Source organism: Diadema antillarum, unplaced genomic scaffold (genome assembly GCF_040938485.1).
Source record: "Diadema antillarum isolate AM-2024a unplaced genomic scaffold, OU_Dant_1.0 seq00000512_RagTag, whole genome shotgun sequence".
NCBI lineage: Eukaryota > Metazoa > Echinodermata > Echinoidea > Diadematoida > Diadematidae > Diadema > Diadema antillarum.
Genome location: NW_027271466.1, coordinates 3,415,956 through 3,433,943, shown reverse-complemented (window position 1 = coordinate 3,433,943; position 17,988 = coordinate 3,415,956). Strand labels below are relative to the sequence as shown.

General features: G+C 38.1%; 1 protein-coding gene across 1 annotated transcript; it reads left to right on the top strand.

The window, feature by feature from the left end:
* Window positions 1-7,362: 7,362 nt before the first annotated feature.
* On the top strand, window positions 7,363-17,120 carry LOC139734182 (ganglioside-induced differentiation-associated protein 1-like). Its single transcript, XM_071644985.1, has 5 exons — window positions 7,363-7,416; window positions 8,377-8,572; window positions 10,049-10,219; window positions 11,550-11,753; window positions 16,747-17,120. The coding sequence occupies exons 1-5, from the start codon at window positions 7,363-7,365 to the stop codon at window positions 17,118-17,120; spliced, it is 999 nt and encodes a 332-aa protein (XP_071501086.1).
* Window positions 17,121-17,988: the final 868 nt, after the last annotated feature.

Below are 17,988 nucleotides of genomic sequence, written 5' to 3'. Positions count from 1 at the left end.
TTTGATTCGCATCCTTATGTTAGCAATTTGAATTACCGACTTTGCTCCCCGAATTTGGAAGAAAAATCGACCAATCTACGTGTCTGTCTGCCCGATCCTGATTTGCATCCGGCGAATGCATGTCACTGACCACAATGGGTGGTCAGTGATGCATACAGGCCGGACAACGCCAACACGGAGGATGTGGGGAGCGCGCCACTACTTTCTTCAACCGGAGCCCGTTAATATGAACTTGAATATGACTATTCAGTAGGGTCCATGATGTGCCATGAATGATACTGCGTGAAGCAAATCTCAAAAGGCCCTCGCGCTGTCGCTTTCGGCTGGGCTTGCTTCGCTCGCCTGTTATAGCCATCATACAGGGCCTTGACAAAATCCTGCCTACTGTAGGCTTAATAGTCGGTGTTTATTTTTTTTCTCTGATGTAACGGAAATAAAGCAGAAATATGGTTTAAAAAATAATAGGGAAATCTGCTGAATGAGGAACATTATTATTATTGTCTTTCCCGGACAAAGACTATTGTCATGGGGTTTCACTTGAAAAAAAAAAAGAAGGAAAAATGGCTGGTATTGAGTGGGTGAGAAGAAAAACCACAATTCAGGTGAATTGTCTGAATGTACTTCAGCATTGTGTATAGCCATATTTGGAGATCGTTTCAATTTTCCCGTATGTAACTAGACCATTACAGGCGTGTGGAAGTAAAAGCCAGCCCTCTTTGTGAGAGGTCAGTTCTTTTCGTGATTTCGTACGAGGCACTGTTAATGCTGGTATCTTTATAGTGGTTCTTTACCTCTATTTAGGAATGAAACAGAAGAAAGAAGCAAGAAGCAAATGAGGATGATGGACACCATCATACGAAAGATTACAAACCACGTGAAAATTACACAAAATACATGTATTCAAGAGTTTGCATTCGTCGGTGCTTCACACCCACTCCTCTTGATTTGATTTGATTTGATTGATTTGATTTATTCACAAAATGCATATACATACATTATTCACAAATATGCACATAGTTTGTACATGAAACATATTACACATTTTGTCTGGATAAGCATGAAAAGCTTGACTGCGACGTCCAGTATGGATAACGTACACATATTATGTACATAAACATAATTTAAAAAAATGTGTTATGCGCGTTCAATTTGTTCATAGATAGGAAGATGAGAGAAAGAGAGAAAAAGAAAGAAAAGTGAGAGGAAAAGATAAGGAGAGGGATACTCTACATCATGGTAGTTAAAGGTATACAAGATTGACAATTCTGGTAACAACTAACATAGAAAGACTCGCTGCTATTATGTACGTAGTGTACGTATGACAAAATAAACCTGTGAACCTGGGGTAAGACAGCAGGCAAGAACCATGCAGATAGTATACAAATGATGCACAGGATAGAGTGCGTTAGTGTAGGCGTATAGTGCACTCGAGGGTATTTACAATTGTGAAACATGCACGAGGCGAAGCCAAGTGCATGTTGCACTACATTGTAAATACCCGAGAGTGAGCTACGCCTCCACTAACGCCACGAAATAATCCTGTGCATCATTTGTTTTATAAAATGGGTCGAAAATTCGAAAACTAACAGCATTTGTCAGCGTTTTTCACGTACCTTTGTGGGTCAAGACGTCCGAGGATGTTCGTCCCAAACATTTACGCACGTCGCACTCGGAAATCCCGCACATGTAAGTATTGCACGTATAAGCGTATACGTACGCCACATGATTGTTGTGCACAAGAAAGGCCGGCTAGCAGCCCGAACGAGAAGTTGTTTACAGGATTGACAGCGCGTATGGTAGCGCGCGACGCACTTGTAACAACTGATTAAGTGCGCACTGCTAGTGTAAATATTGTGACGTCAGTGACTTTACGCTTTTTTGCAAGGCCGTGCATGATAGTAAAAATTAATGCACGCACACGTGACTCATTTCAGCGCTTCCAATTGGCTACATTCTTGAACCCATTTTATAATATTGTTTAAACGTATTTGCAAAGAAGGGTATTCTTTACTAGTCTTCTAATAGTATGCTTTGATTGGCACCGTCGCACTTCACGAGAAAGAGAATTCCAGATGTCAGGACCGGCATGTCGTATGGATCGATGGGCAAGGGCAGTTTTTGGATTTTCTAGGTGCACGTTTGTCGAGGTTCTGGTTGAATAACTATGAATAGCTGAATTAAAACGAAACATGTTTAACAGGTTGGTGGGAAGTTCTTGCGAATGGAATCTATACATAAAGACAGCACTTTGGAGGTAATGAATGTCGTAAATGGAGAGTGTACGCAATTGGAAAAACAATGGGTTTGCATGAGACCTGTAATCCGAGTTCGTGCAAATACGAACAGCTTTTTTTCTGAAGGAGAAACAGTGAGTTGAGTTTAGTCTTCTGACAAGCCCAAACGATATTGCAGTAAGAAATATAAGGCAGGATAATGGAATTATAAATGATCATAAATTATAAATGGAATTATGTAATAATGGAGGTGAGTGTTTATGAAGCCACGTTTCAGTAATGGCAATAATTGAAAAAGAGTGTGATAAGGTGGTAAGTAACATATTCAACATTTCAAAATTTTTTGAAAGACTACGTATGTTCAGATGTAATATACTGAAATTACAATTATTTCTGAAACATTCAGAAAATTCATTACGTAAATAGTATTTACAGGTGTTTGCATGGTTAGCACCTTCGTTTAGATTGTCATCCATATCCATTTGTGTTCATACACAAGGTAGGCAAGTACCTATAAGCAGCGAGTCTATGGAGTACAAAAGGGTGAATTGTGTCATGATACATTGTTTCAGGTAAGTGATGTAGAGTAAATAAGATAGAAAAAAAACCGTACAAATTACTGGTAACTTAGAACCGACTACGAACTAAATAGAGTAGTCGGGTGTATGACAGAGGTTGGTTACAAGGCAAGATAAACATCGACTCTCCGTGGATTGATTAGAACAGAGACAAATGAATACCACTGGATTTCACAATAGTGGTATGCACAGTTATGTACTACATAATAGCACATAGCAGGCGAGAGGATTTGATGATAGTGATGCAAGAGGAGAATGAGGAGAGAGAGGGAGGGAGAGAGAGAGAAAGGAGCAAGGCATTTAAAGGCAGTTTCAAATAATTGACATAAATCGCAGAACTTTCATAATAATCGGTCATCGTTATATACTTGTACATACATTTCAATGCTCTTTAGTTTGATGACTGGAAGGTGTAGGGGACTCCAGTACGGCTTCGCCATTTACCTGCGAAGAAGCGGAGCTTAACGTTGTTCCTGTACAGATCCTGCACAGCTTTGGACCACTTCCTCTTCTCGATGAGGTCGTCCGGTGTCAGATCGTCCGTCATGTAGTACGGCTCGTCTGCTAACTTTTCACGCTGGTTCTTCATCAGGTGGGTCTTGTGACGGTACGACAGGGTCTTGAATAATATGTGCCTGGGATTACCTTGTGCCGACTTTCCGTCGCGATGAGCTCTTTCAACTTTTACGTCGCATGCGAATTTCTCCTTGAGAATGCCTTCCACGAGGGCGATGCAGTCTTCATCGCTGGATTCCGGTATTCCCACGATCCGCATGTTGTTGCGGCGAGAGAATCTCTCACTTTTGTTGATGGCCGAGTTGTGCTTGGCGACTTCATACCGGAGATCTTTCACTTCCTTCTCAAGCTCTCCTACTCGTTTCTCCAGGTGTGAATTTTTCTCCTCCATCTCTGTGACTCTCCTGCTTTCAAACTCAATCGCTGACCCGAGCTTTGATTCCACCAGCTGTATGCTTTCAATAAGAGATTCCACGGCTTTTCTGATCATTGACTCAAAGTTCTTTGTCGCTTCCTGAAAGTAGCGAGCAATCCCTTCATGTGTGACCTCAATCTCTTTGTACTCTGTGCTGGCTGGAATGTCAGGGATGGGTATTGGCGTTGGTGTTGGATCGGTCTTCGGGCGAACACCTCCCCCGGTAGGGCTGGCGGGTCGAGCTCCGTCTGTCCCGTTGGTTCTACCTGGTGTTGTTGTCTTGGGAGGCGACGAGGCTGTTTTGGGCCTCAAAGTACACTTAACGTCCTGCTTTACCTTTCTTGGTAAGCTATCTCTCTGATAGTTGTTCATAATGACGCCAAAGGTGCCCGAAGTATGTATCCAAAGGTATCCAAATGGTAATAATATTAAGTAAGCTTCGGAGAGTCGATGAGTTGCGTGTTACTCAGTAGCAGCCATGTATAGTATTGCTCTGTCTTCTCCCTATGCTATGTATAATCATTGAATATTGATTGAAATATCGTGCTAGGTTCCTTCTGCCGGGCAGGTTAGTCAGTGATACTACCCAATATTCGGATTTATTTGAATTAACATAATAATTGCATATACAATAGTCTGAGGAGAGTAATATTTCTGTCGTTGTAAGCTGTGGTTGTGTTCACTGATTACATCTACTTTATCAAAGTTGAAGTTGTATTTGCTTTTTTACGTGGTTCACGTACTTCACATTTAAGAAGTAATGCCACCTTCACTTTTACGGCACACTGGCTATGAATATTGGTATTATTTTGCATGATTATACAGTAAGATTGTTGGCATTATTACATATATATATATCTTTCTTGTAATTTATATCGTAACTAATGATCATCATAGTTTTTATTACATTTGTATATTGTGAAGCTGTATATAGAGCATGAGATGATAGCAATACAATAGCAATAATGAAATAACAGATTTTATTAACCCAGCGAAGTTTAACTTTAAATAAACTTCTAAGCTATTCTGTAATGTTGCATGTGGCTGTCTGGTATGATTTGGTTAACAGATAATACAGTAAAGATATCATATATATATATATATATATATATATATATTAAAAAAGTATGTGCGTGTATATATATATATATATATATATATATACATATGTGTGTATGTATATATATATATATATATATATATATATACCATATATATACCATAATATGAAATGCACTAGACACGATGGTGACACACAACGCGTCTTTCGCCTGTTCTTGTGGAGTTAATGCTGAAAGTGTTCTATAGTTCTGTACCTTTGTCATTATTCCTCCGTGAGACATGGACATGAAATGGACACCAATACACGTCGGGGGAACATACAAAATAACAACAAAAATATTGTTTACTTTACCGTAGAAAAATGATTCAATTACAACAACGGCAACAACAAAAAGGAACAGAAAATGCCATGTCAAAGCCAATTTCACGAAAATGTTTTGTGTGTTCGTGTGTGTGTCTTTTTTATTCTCCAGGCGCTTCGATAGATAAGGTGTGTGATTGTATTATTTTGTATATGTTTATGTTTGTATGGGTGTGTGAAACTTTATGATTTATCTAACATAAATCTGGTGAGTCAGGTTGTTCAAGTCTGTGTTTATTTGCACATCTACTTCCATGTCATCTAATTCTATAAATTTGATGAAATTTCTTCACCTCAGTTGTTTTATTAGACTCTGCAAACATGGCAAGGCTGGGAATTTGTGTTGTCTGATAAACACGTACAATACCGGTCAGCGAATGGTAACACGACATTCAGCAAGACAATTGCTGGTGTCTTATATTCTCCATATTTAATTCTCCAAAGACTCAGGGTTAGGGTTACGATTGAGACAGGTGTTAGGTTTAGTTTGATGTGGTGATTCAGGTTTGGGTTATGCTTGTGGGTAGAATATATGTTTGGCTTTAACGTGCAAATATTTCCTGGGAACAATTGTCCCGGGAGCAAAATGTCACGGAGTCTAGTGAATGATAAGTATTGAATAGAATATGCTCGTGGATAACGGTTAAGTTCAGTGGATATTCTATACGGCTGCGTGTGTTTATACTTACACAGAGACAGTGATACGGCTGTCAACAAATTGTTACGGGTTTCTCGAATATATTTGAAGAGACTGAGACATCCTTCCCACTCCATGAATCTCCACGCTACAGAATCTTTAACACTGAGAGAACAGAAATAATGACCTCAGTAACTTCCTTTAATATGTCATATCAAAATTACATTATTACGTTATTACTTCAATATATTAATGATAAGACAATAGTAACTACTGACCGTGTCAAATCACATCCTTGATTTTGATGCATGAGCATGTTATGCCTGCCATCGCTTCGTTGTTTATGAAGTCGCTGTTGGATTCTGAAATTCTGACCAGAGGTAGATAACTTTAAAAAAAGAAGAAAGTTATGAAGTCAGTATCTTGAAGCATTATGCGAATTCCTAGGCCTTCTGATCAGAGGAATAACCCACGTTTGTGTTCGTCATGATATTAACCTATTTGACTTTTATCTTTCTGATGTCTCCCTATCAATTTATATATATATATATATATATATCTATCTATCTATCCAACCATTTTTCTTTCTTTCTTTCTATTTCTCTCTCCCCTTTCATTATAGTATATTGTATTATGATTTTACAGAATATCCTTATGTTATTATATCATATTTTATTTTAGTATATTATATGATATACAATATATGCTGTGCGCATAAGTGTACATTCATTCATGGACATGCAGTAAACACGCTACAACTCATGTAAATAACCAATATATTAACAAAACTTGTAGTAATGTAGGAACCTTTTTCACATCGTCTAAATATCAATTGTCGTAGTTGTAAAAACAAAACCGAATAAAATGAAAAAAGTGCTTCACAGTTCTGGGCAGTCTGGATTGGGAGGGGGGATAAATGGGCTTACCTGCTCGATATCGAGTCAGCAGCAGTTCATGTAAATCTACGTGTCTCAGCATACATTGCGGGCTTTCTAAATTCTATCCAGCCGCTGAAAGAAGAGGCAAAGTCCAACCAATATCTCCGGTGTACATAGGGATTACCATTGATTATAATCAAAGAGGCATTTACTTCACAAGAAGTGCAATGCCCAATCAAAAAGGATTCCATTTTCTTTTCATCTTCTTCTTTTTATTTTCAGACACGACACATTTCGCAACGTGTAGGCCTATATCGCTTCAGTAAACCGTCAGAATAGAAGGGCACATGTGAAATCTCTGCTTGCACAATGCACTGCATGCTTTGGTATTATGGGATTCCATGTCGCGCTGACGCCCACACAACTAGGTACAAATTAAACTATACGGAAGACTTGTAAGTACGTTGTATTGGTATTGGACTCGCAATGTTTACAAAACGCGTTGAACGTACGGTCTACCGGTCACTTTACACAAGAACAACTGTTCACCGCATTTGAGAAACACAGTTGGGGTGTCGTGAAAGACACTCTGATAGTCATTACAGCGTATTGACCATTTTAGACCATCACAAAACATTGGAGTCATTGCAGTCTACTATAAATATCTGTGACACACCAGCCATGTCAACTATACCGGTATTATACCATGCGGAGAGCTCGTTCTACTCACAAAAGGTACGTTTCCATTACCATCATCTGAGTGATAATACAATTTGAGAAGCAGCAAGCACATTACAACTGGATGAAACGATCGTATGAGTCCATACAAAAATACGCTTGCTTTTGTTACCCTTACAAATCTTTATTTCGTGTGGACCATTTACGATTGTATCAAACAGTCCTGCATGAGTAATGTCATGTCAGCTCAATAAACAGTATAGAAGTGCCAATTCAATACCATCCAGTTTCCCTAGATTAGTTACCCCTTGGTTATATCGTAGAATGCCACAACAAATTCCTTCTAGGGTACTATCTCGTAGTGCCAGGAAATTAAACTACGTCATGAGAAGGAAAAGGATTTGATTTCCCAAGTCCAATGGCATTACCATCGCTTCCCGTGCGTTCCTCATTAAATAATGTTGTTTGCTTGTTTGTTTTTATTTTTGTAACTTAGGGAACGGAGGAAAACAAAGGCCAGTACCTCTGCAATTTCTCAAACTTTCATGTGCATGGATTTTTTTTTTTTTTTTAACAGAACACCTGCAAAATAGTAGGCCTACTTATCATCCCAACTATGTTGGATACCCATTAATTTTACATGAAGTATTCCCCAAGATAAAAATGTATGCCAAGGGCTTGACCGACAAAGCAACAAAACAACCGTTTCGTGCAAGATACACTGTTATAATATATATATATATATATATATATGTATATATATATACATATATATATCATTTTATCTGTCAAAGGCAGATTTTTATCAACTCTTTATCGTTTGTTCATTTGCGAGCCATCAATGCTTGCATTAGGTCAATAATATGCTGCCTCGTTTGCTCTCTATACCCAACAATGTACTAATCTCTTTGTTCGTGCCTGCGTTTTAATACTTGTGTGCGCGTTTGTATGTATGTATGTGTGTGTATCTGCCTGCCTGTCTGTATGTCTGTCTATTCTGGCCCATGGGGTATGCAGGCTCGACTGGCCTTGGCGGAGAAGGGTGTGGCGTACAAGAGTCGTCTGGTGAATTTGATCATGGGCGAGGTCCACGAACTGTGGTACTTGAGGACCGTCAACCCCCATGGAACCGTGCCCGCCATGGAGCACAAGGGAACTTTATACACAGACTCTGCCGACATCATCGACTACGTCGACACATTACCGTCGTCGAGTACGTAAGGATTTCTATTTGTTTTCACTGTTGAGGAATTATGCAGTAAATTACCAATGTGTAATGTTTAATATATAAGTTGTAATAAAACTACTCTCTCTCTCTCTCTCTCTCTGTATAATACGAATCATAAAAATGGCAGGATATCGCGTGTGCCTTTGAATGTCTTATCTTGGAGTTAAAATATGAGTCTGCGGCTGTGTATAATAATAAGGAATATAAAGAAATTAACGGTTTCAAGGCCATTGATTCCTTCATACATGCACTATAAACTTTCTGTTTTGATAAATAAGGCGAGTATTAGAGATCGGTGCTTGTTGTGCTCCGATTTTAGTTCCTTTACGGTTTTAGAAAATCCCCAATGTCACAGTAATCATGGATTGCGTCGCTATAAATATGAAACGAAATTGTCCTTCTGCCCTTCAAGACCTTCAGTGGAAATTACAAGGTGACTGTACTTGAACGTTATATACATGTATCAAAGAGTCTAAAGGTAAGGTCCTCATAAAACAGCAGAGAAAAACAATATGTTCAATGTTAACAAGACAACTAAATGTTTTTTATGAAAAAATTATACATATCTAAACACAAATATATTTTAACTGTTTTCATTGTTTTTAATTTGCGTGTTTATTTCAATTTGCTAAACATGGATATAGCTGCTTTTGCATTTAACCTTCGCTCAGCAGTGATAAACTTGTATCAGCACTCATCCCAAACAGCCTGTTGACTGTTTATACTGGGAGCAGTGATTTACAAAAAGTTCGTGATATCACATTGATACATATGTGTAGCTCATTTGTATTATAAAACATCCTAGCATATAAGAATTTCCCGATAAAGCCTAGAATATGAGGAGATATTAAAGGGACCGTATAGTTTTGGTTGAGACCTATAATTTCAGGTTTGTAACATTAATTTTGTTGGTGGGATAGTGAGAAACCTCTTATGAAATATGAAAGAGCATGTAATTCTATGAGGAATTCAACGTTTATTTGATGAAAATTGGTTTTGAAATGGCTGAGATATCCAAAAAAGAGCGATTCTAATAAAGTGTGGGACCCACACTTTATTTATACGATCGTTTTATTTTACTTTGTTTGTGGATGTTTCAGTCACTCCAAACCCGATTTTCAGCAAATAAACTTTGAATTCCTCTTTAAATGGTATGTTCTGTACTATATCATAAGTGTTTTCTTGGCATCTATAGCAAAAAGTTAAAAGCCCAATTCTCATTTGCACCAATACTGTTCCATCCCTTTAATAGTTTTCGGTTTTGTAAAAAAAAAAATACAACCATTGTTCACATTTTGTCTACTTGACAAAGCTTACCTTTGTTTATACTGATGTAACTGTTTACATTGGGTTTTTTCTTTCCCTAACTCCATTGTAGAACTATTTTGAAGCATTTAAGCTGGATTTTATTTTATAAGCAAATGGTGAATAATGTCTTTAAATTTTATGCATTTTTTAAAGGACCCAAGCTATGCCCTCCCGGGGATTCAGACGAAGCCGTTCGCGCACGCCACTTCCGACAACTCTTAGATCCGATCGAAATTGACATCATCTCCTACGGCGCCATATTCAATCGCCACCTGACCAAGAACAGTCGTGTTCCAAACTTTATGTCAGTGGACCAGATGAAAGGTTAGTGAGGCAGCGAGCTGGACCACAGGTCTGTTATAAGTAACACGTATTTCCCTTGCAAACAACCATTTGAGAGGTTTCGAAGTTCGATACCAAAGTCAAACCAAAAGTACAGTGTTTTTAGAATACCTGGTAGGGAGCAGATTCATGGGAGGCCCTATTCATTCCCTACCAACCGGGGTATGTAGGCCTATTACTCGAAGGACACAAATAGCACCGGTAAGCGAATGACCACGTGCATAATTCTTCGCCTGTGTGTGTACTAATACAAAGAGGATTGAATACCGGAATCTCGAATCTATCAAAGCCGGGTCAGCCTTCCTAATGCGCTAACGAAATCAGCCCAGTTATTTCGAAGATTCGATGATTCGAATATGAAAAATCAATAAAGTTCGTTGTTCCGAATGCTCGTTAATCCGAAAATTAAATAAAGATTCGTTAATCTGACAATATTCGAAAAGTTGGTTTAAGTTATGGAACCTTATGAATTATGAACCTTATTTCGTTCTGGGAATTACGAACTTTGGGAATAGCGAAACCCCCTTTCTCATTTTATAATTAACCAACCTTCCGAATAACAAACTTAATTGCATTTTTGGAGTCACCAACAGCTGCTTGAAAGGACAGCATAATATGCAACTCTAAAATGTCTCTCCCACTAAGAATAGTTCCGTAAAAAAAAAACAGCAACACCAAGCAAAACAGACCTTGAGGGACGTAAGGACAATCATATTTGTCTGACTTATAAGGCCATTTGAGAACAGGGCCGGAGCAACCGTGGAGAATACCCTACTCCACAGGGGCACTGCGGTAAGTGAGTAGTACTCATGACATTAGTTGAGGGTCCAGAGTTCAAATCCCGCCAAATGCCTTCATACGTCTGGACAAGATGTTTTACCTACCGTGTCCCTCTCGAGCCAGCTGTAAAAAAAAAAAAAAAAATGGTACCTAGGTCCCGTTTAATAAAGCTTGTTATCAGTGACAACTGTCACATTTCTATTACAAATTTGCTCTCAGCCGATCAGATGCAAGGGTTTCAGTATATAGCTTACAACAACTATGACAACTTGTCACTGAAAACAAGTTTTATGAAACGGGTCCCAGGAATAGTGGAAGGACCTTTAGAGTAGAGTCAATAACGAATACTAATGGACCTGACTACTACGACTTTGTTATTATTTTTAAGTAAAGCAGTGTCACTCCTTCGTTGAACTGCGCTGCAGGTGCGATAGGAAAGTTACGTGGATTCTTCGAATCGTCTGTAATTCCGGCTGTGTATAACAATTATACCAAATTGATGTGTCTCGTTGTCATGTTCATGATTCTGCAGCAAAAATGGCCAAGAGTGCACAGGATCTTGAAGAGATCAAGCAGAAACATCCCGATCTGGCCCTACCCCTGACAAATCGTCGCAACTTGGTTTCCTTCACTGACACAGCGAGTAACGAAGTGGCCTTCTTGAAAATTCTGGACGTGTGCGACAAGGCCCTGGCAGAGGTCGAGACAGCACTCGAAGACAGGAAAGCTGAGTTTGGTAAGTTTTTTTTTTTTTTTTTTTTTTTCATGCGGTATGGTTTTATGTTCCATGATGATACTCCGTTATTGGATAATGAAATGTACCTCTGAGAAATGTACATGAGTCTATTATATATAAATCTATTTATTTATGTATGTATGTATTTATCTATTATTTATCTATCTATCCATTTATTACCTCCGCCAAGGGAGGAGGTTATGTTTTCGTTTGTTGGTTTGTTCGTTCGTTCGTTCGTTTGTCCGTGTGCAAAATAACTCAAAGTAGTGGGGTGGCTTAGTGAAATTATCGTGACACGGCGGACAAAAGCATGATTTTTTCACCAAAGGTACTTCATGATGTACCTTCTCAAAAAATAGGGTGCTCCAAGAAAATTGATGCTGGGAAGGAGGTCAGAGGTCAAAGGTCAATGACCTTTATTTGTGAAATAGGTTTTTTGGATATTTCTCAGGTCAGGAATATCCAATCTGGATAAAACTTGGCAGGAAGAATATTGAGAACAAGTAAAATATTTTGATCGAATTTGGAGTGAATTTTCCAAAGGTCAAAGGTCAAAGGTCGATGAACTTTTCCTAAAAATCATGTTTTTGTTTATTTCTCCAGGTAGGAAGATTCAATTTTCACAAAATTTGATATGAACGTTGTATAGAAGGTACCAAGAGTATAAACCAGGGGTCAAATATAATTGTTGATTTGTGCGTTGCCATGGCAACCCAAAACTAGGGTTTTTAATTGAAGTTAGTTACAGGAGGCTATTTTCCAGTTTGGAAGAGATTCCATTTGAATAGGTACAACTGATCGACGGGATGTATAGAGGTTTGAAATACTTTTCATTAGTGTTGATGTTGCCATGGCAACTACATATATAGATTTTGGTTACACTTAAAGGAGACTTCAGAACTTATGAATTTGAAGAGATTTCCATCAGGGTTGGTATAATTGATCAACAAAAAAGTCGCCAAAGATTTGTCACCTTTATAGCATGTGGGTTGAGTGAATGCAGCAACAATAATAGAACACATCAGTGAGAGTTTGAGGAAAATTGGACAATCCGTTCTAAAGTTATGAATTTTTGAAGTTTCTGCTCATGCAGTCGAGGCTGGATGAGAAGACTACTATACCTTGTAATGTCACATGTGTACAACGATATAAAGAATGAATAAAAAAAATTCAACATAAATTATTTTCGCTTACAAAAGGATACTCGACTTCTCTTTCAGAAGGCAGGGGGAATAATATTACCCTTGACATACGTCAGTAGCAAGTCAAAGAAACTATGTGAACTTCATTCAAAAAGTAGGGTTTTGTGAAATTCTCATTTTATTTTCCTTAGAATGTGCGCATGTGACATCATACACTGTGGTAGTCTTTTCATCCAGCCGCGACTGTGCAGATACCTTAAAAAATCATAACTTTTGAACGGATTGTACGATTTTTTCCAAGCTTTCTGTGATGTGTCCTACTGATATTGTTGTATTCACTGAATCCATGTGTGCATGAAGGTTGACTTGTCCTTTAAGGACAGATTCTGAAAGAGCAGACTGTAAGCTTTAAAATGATGTATCACACAATTCAAAGGGATTCCCCTAACCTATCTAAATAATAATACCGGTACTGGAAAGAAAGCACACACTCTGGATAAGTATGAACTGAGAAAAGAGGCTGCATTGTCTATTTTTAATCTTTACCAAGCTGTCTCATGTCAATATGTTCGTCTTTTCTCCCCCCCCCCCTCCAATTTTCATTTGAGTTTGTCATTATTAATTTTTGACGATAAGAACGATGCCACAAGGCATTGTTTCTTAAAAATGCTTCAACTGCTCCTTCAGGTCCAAAATCTACATCAATATATATAATTTTCCCGATCTCCTCAACATTTTCCAAAAATAAAGCATACACCTTTTATGCATTGAGTCCTCCTTTTTGTGGATAATTAAAGGCAAAAACCCAAAATTAGTGCTTGAAAATTATTCTTAAGTGTGAGTTACGGATAGAAAGAACCTCTGTAAAAATGAATCTGTATAATCAATGTTAAGTATTGTTAATAACACAAAATGTGAACAATATTTCTATGATAACATGTTTCCAGACTAAACCGTCCGCATTTATGCTTTAATGAGAAAAATACTGATATCTCTTTATATGTTTGCTTTGATTGCAAAAACTGTATATGGTAGGATGTCTTGTGATACAACAGGGGGGGGGGGGGGGGCATTTCATGAAGCAGTTTGGTCAGATATTTTTCTGACAAACTGTTACAAACTACAGAAATCCTTGCATCTGATTGGCAGAGAGCAAATTTGTCCGACAACTTGTCGGACAAAATGCTTCATGAAATGCCCCCAGACCTACACATATTATGCATAAAATGTGATATCCTGAACATTTTTTTCAAGTCACTCTCCCAAAAGTGTATATATAGGACCTTTAAGTTTTTCTTGTGTTTGTTCCTGGCAGATTACTAGTACAGAAATGCTCCAATCCATGATGACCTAACGGAAATTAAGGAAATTAAAATGAATATACTGAAAACCAAAACTACAGATACTAATAACTTACTTCATTCTTCTCTCCCCACCCCACCCTACCCCTTCTTTTTGGTTTCTTGATATACTAGTAGATCTAGCTGACTTTGATAATTGTCATTATGTAACATCATCTTCAATTGACAAGGCGATAAAACTTAACAATAATTTCATTATGCTGCTGGACTAATGGGGTTAGTTGAACTATATTGTTTTTAATATACTATACTTTTTCCTCCTATCAATCACATGTATTTTGGGTGGAATGTATTTTGACATAAAGCATCATAGAATCAACCGCCTTTGGGGTCGGGAATTTTGTCATATTATATTGTGATTTAGATTCTGCTCTATGCCAATTTTGTTTTATTTCTATCAACTTTTTAAACTCTCCCATAGACTTTGTTCACTAGCCAACTACATCCCACCCTCTTTGGATAATGTGAACCAATCTAACATTGCTTTTACTTTTTAATAACATATTTTAATAACTTTTTAATATACATAGCTATCAGACCAAAAATATTCAAACCGCTTTAAGTCTTTATGAGTGAAATTACAAATATCAATATATTTTTAAAAATATTCAAATTGTCTAAATTCAACTTCATCTATGAAAACAAACTTTTAACCTTTTTAAACATTTGAATAACCCCCATAAAGAAATAAGAAACATATAGAGAGGGGAAGTGCGGACAATAAAAATTGCTAACGGGAATCAGGTAATCCCTGCGCTAAACCTATGGAATTCACACAATCTTGGAGGAAACGGGTTAAATTTGTTAGGAAATATGTAGGGCAATACCCAAAACCTTAAGTTCTCAATGGAATATGCAGCTCTTCTACTGGTAAACTAGTAGTTCTGGGAGAAAAAATGAGCTGTGACATAGTCCTACACCTGGCTAAGTCATTGCCCAAGATTTAAAGTATCTGAGCCAGAGTCACATGTCACTCTTTGCCATTTCTCAACAGGAGGTAGACAGTACTAAAAAAAATCCTTTACCAGAAATTATATCAAATTATTTAATGAAAAGGTGCTTAAGAAAACTGGACTATTCCAACACACCTCCCTCAGGTCTGCAACACAGACTAACCACCTGTTACCATAGGAAAACCAGTAAAAATGGTGTATTACTGTAAACATGCACATAATATGTCGTATTATGGGTCTGAATTTTAAGACTAGCAACCATGTACATTACATTGCATTGTACAGAAACCTGGCGAATGCCCTGTGTATAGTCTTTGAATTCAGACATTATTGTTATGTACAAATTAAGGGCATTTTCTCATTTTTTCTGTTAGCGGATTTCTTGGAGCACCCCCTAATTTTGATCCTCATATATATACAAATGTCTGAGGAAAATATGACACTTTTGTCCGGCGTGTCACGATTGTCAGTATATTTGTCACTAAGCCACCCCACTAAAGTAGTTAACGGATCGGGATGAAACTTGCAGGAAAGGTTGAGAATGACACAAGTAACAAACGATTAACTTTTGGTGGTGATCTGAGACTTTTTGGGGAACTTATGAAGGATTTTTGATATTTTGGCAGGTAGGGTCAATGAACTTGGGAGTTCAGGCTGCGCGTATTTGAAGTTTGCATGCGCGCACTAAAGTGCGTGCTTTAGTTTCTGCTAGGGCGAGGCGCGCCGTGCAGCTGAGGGTTTATGACGTAACAAAGGCTTCTATATTGGGAAATCGGCGACTTTCAGCACAGCATAGGTGGAAAATTAGAACAAGATCAGTGGTGAAAATGATTTGCATGCTTGGCGGAGGTCTGCGCTACCAGAGTGCTTCTCTAGTTTAGTCATTTATTCATTTACGTTCATAAAATTCACATGTTCTGAAATTTGTGGATTTGGAACAAAGATTTTCGCATGTCACTGTGAAACGAGTAGGTAGCCTGCCTGTTCTAATATTTCTTTCTGTGACTTCCCTGGGATGACTTCTCATCTCTACAAATTCTCATTCTGTTACCTCCATCACTCCAAAGAATTTGCATGCATGAAATGAAACATTTCACAGCCAGTAATCGAGTAATATGTGCATCAGCCACCTGGAAAGCTGCACAGGCAGGAAAGCCTGCCAGCCTGTCTTTTACTCATAGGTCAAAGTACGGTCAAGCATGCACACACACACACACACACACACACACACACACACACAAACCCTCAATTGTCACTGCCTAAGTTTTCCATTTCCCACACGAATTCCAATATGTTTAGGACTTTGCTGCATGGAACTGCTAAAAAAAAATAGTACACTCTGATTATGATGTCTTCTTTCAAGAATTCGAATCTGATGAAATCACCACCTTTAACCACCTTTTGAAAAGAAGTGTTATTTCTATCTCCTGTTTAGGTTGCAAAGGAGTTTGTTTTGTTTTGTTTTGTTTTAGATATTGACCAGCAGTTACATAATTATGTACTATGATTTTTTTTTCGTTTGTTTATGCATTTTCAGACAATGAAGAGTACTGGCTCTGTGGACGGAATTTCACAGCTGCTGACATTCAGTTGGCGTGTATCTTGCATCGTCTGGTATTCGTTGGTCTGGCGGAGCGCGTGTTCATCTCGAAGCGCCCTCACATGTCTGCATACTACCAGCGTGTCCTCTGCAGGACAACGTTCAGGCGGGAATGTGTCTACGCGAACAGTCTCTTTTGGAGTATGGCCATGCCAATGGCTCGCGGAATGTTGAAAAAGGCACGCCCGTTTATATTCACATTATCTCTCTTCGCCGCGGTCGGAGCGTATGCGTATCACTTCCACCGTGCCACCCTTCGCGAATACGCTATTGCGTTTCTCGACAAGTTCACGTACATACCAACTTCATAAGACAATCATGCCTAAAACACCACCTCTCCATGTGCCAATCTCCTTTTTTTAAACATTCCTGATAAACTTTAATTGGAATATTATCAATATTCTTGTGATATATGTTGATTTTCGTTGTTTTAATTAGTTATATTTGTTTTTGTATTTTATCACATCAATGAAGCCAAAAACAACAACAACAAAACAAAACACACACACACACACACACACACACACATACACTATGGATTGCATGTTTAGTGGCTAACATTTTTTTTTTCCACTGACGTACGAGTGTTAAAAAAAGGCAGGTAGACTTGTATAGAAACCCCGGCCCCAACACGGCTATGAACGGATGCATCTCTTGAAGTTTTTTTTTTTCTTCCCCGCAAATAAACAAGGCGGTCACACACACACATACACACATATATTATACGCACGCATACACATACGCACATACATACATAATCATAGGCATCTAAAAATGTGCTTCGTTGCTCTGGGCATGGCCACCGACAGTGACAAAGATTGACAATAACCTTGATAACTATCCGATGTATAAATCCAAACTACATGTTTCCATGTCAGTCTTGATACTCTGTTTCTCATCTGCTACAACTGTTGATAGAACTTTTGCAGCTACTCTTAAATTGTAATGAAGGAATGTGTTAATCTATTCTTCCAAAACCAACAATCGCTGGCGCCAATTGCAGAAGTAACAGAAAAATGACCTTGTCCTGTTTTGTGTGGCAATTGTTAAAAAAAAAAGAAATGTTTTCCCAATCAGATTATGTAGCAGTTTTTCTTAATGTAGCAACTCTCGCATGTGAATGGAAACTCTTGTCAAATCTAAGTGGAAATTCGAACACGTGAATACGTCAATAAATCT

What these genes read in the sequence shown, in the direction of transcription:
- LOC139734182 (XM_071644985.1), top strand. Translation starts at nt 7,363, where the DNA reads ATGTCAACTATACCGGTATTATACCATGCGGAGAGCTCGTTCTACTCA. An exon ending in GCTCGTTCTACTCACAAAAG is followed by an intron (nt 7,417 to 8,376) that starts GTACGTTTCCAT and finishes TGGGGTATGCAG; the next exon opens with GCTCGACTGGCCTTGGCGGA. An exon ending in GTCAGTGGACCAGATGAAAG is followed by an intron (nt 10,220 to 11,549) that starts GTTAGTGAGGCA and finishes ATGATTCTGCAG; the next exon opens with CAAAAATGGCCAAGAGTGCA.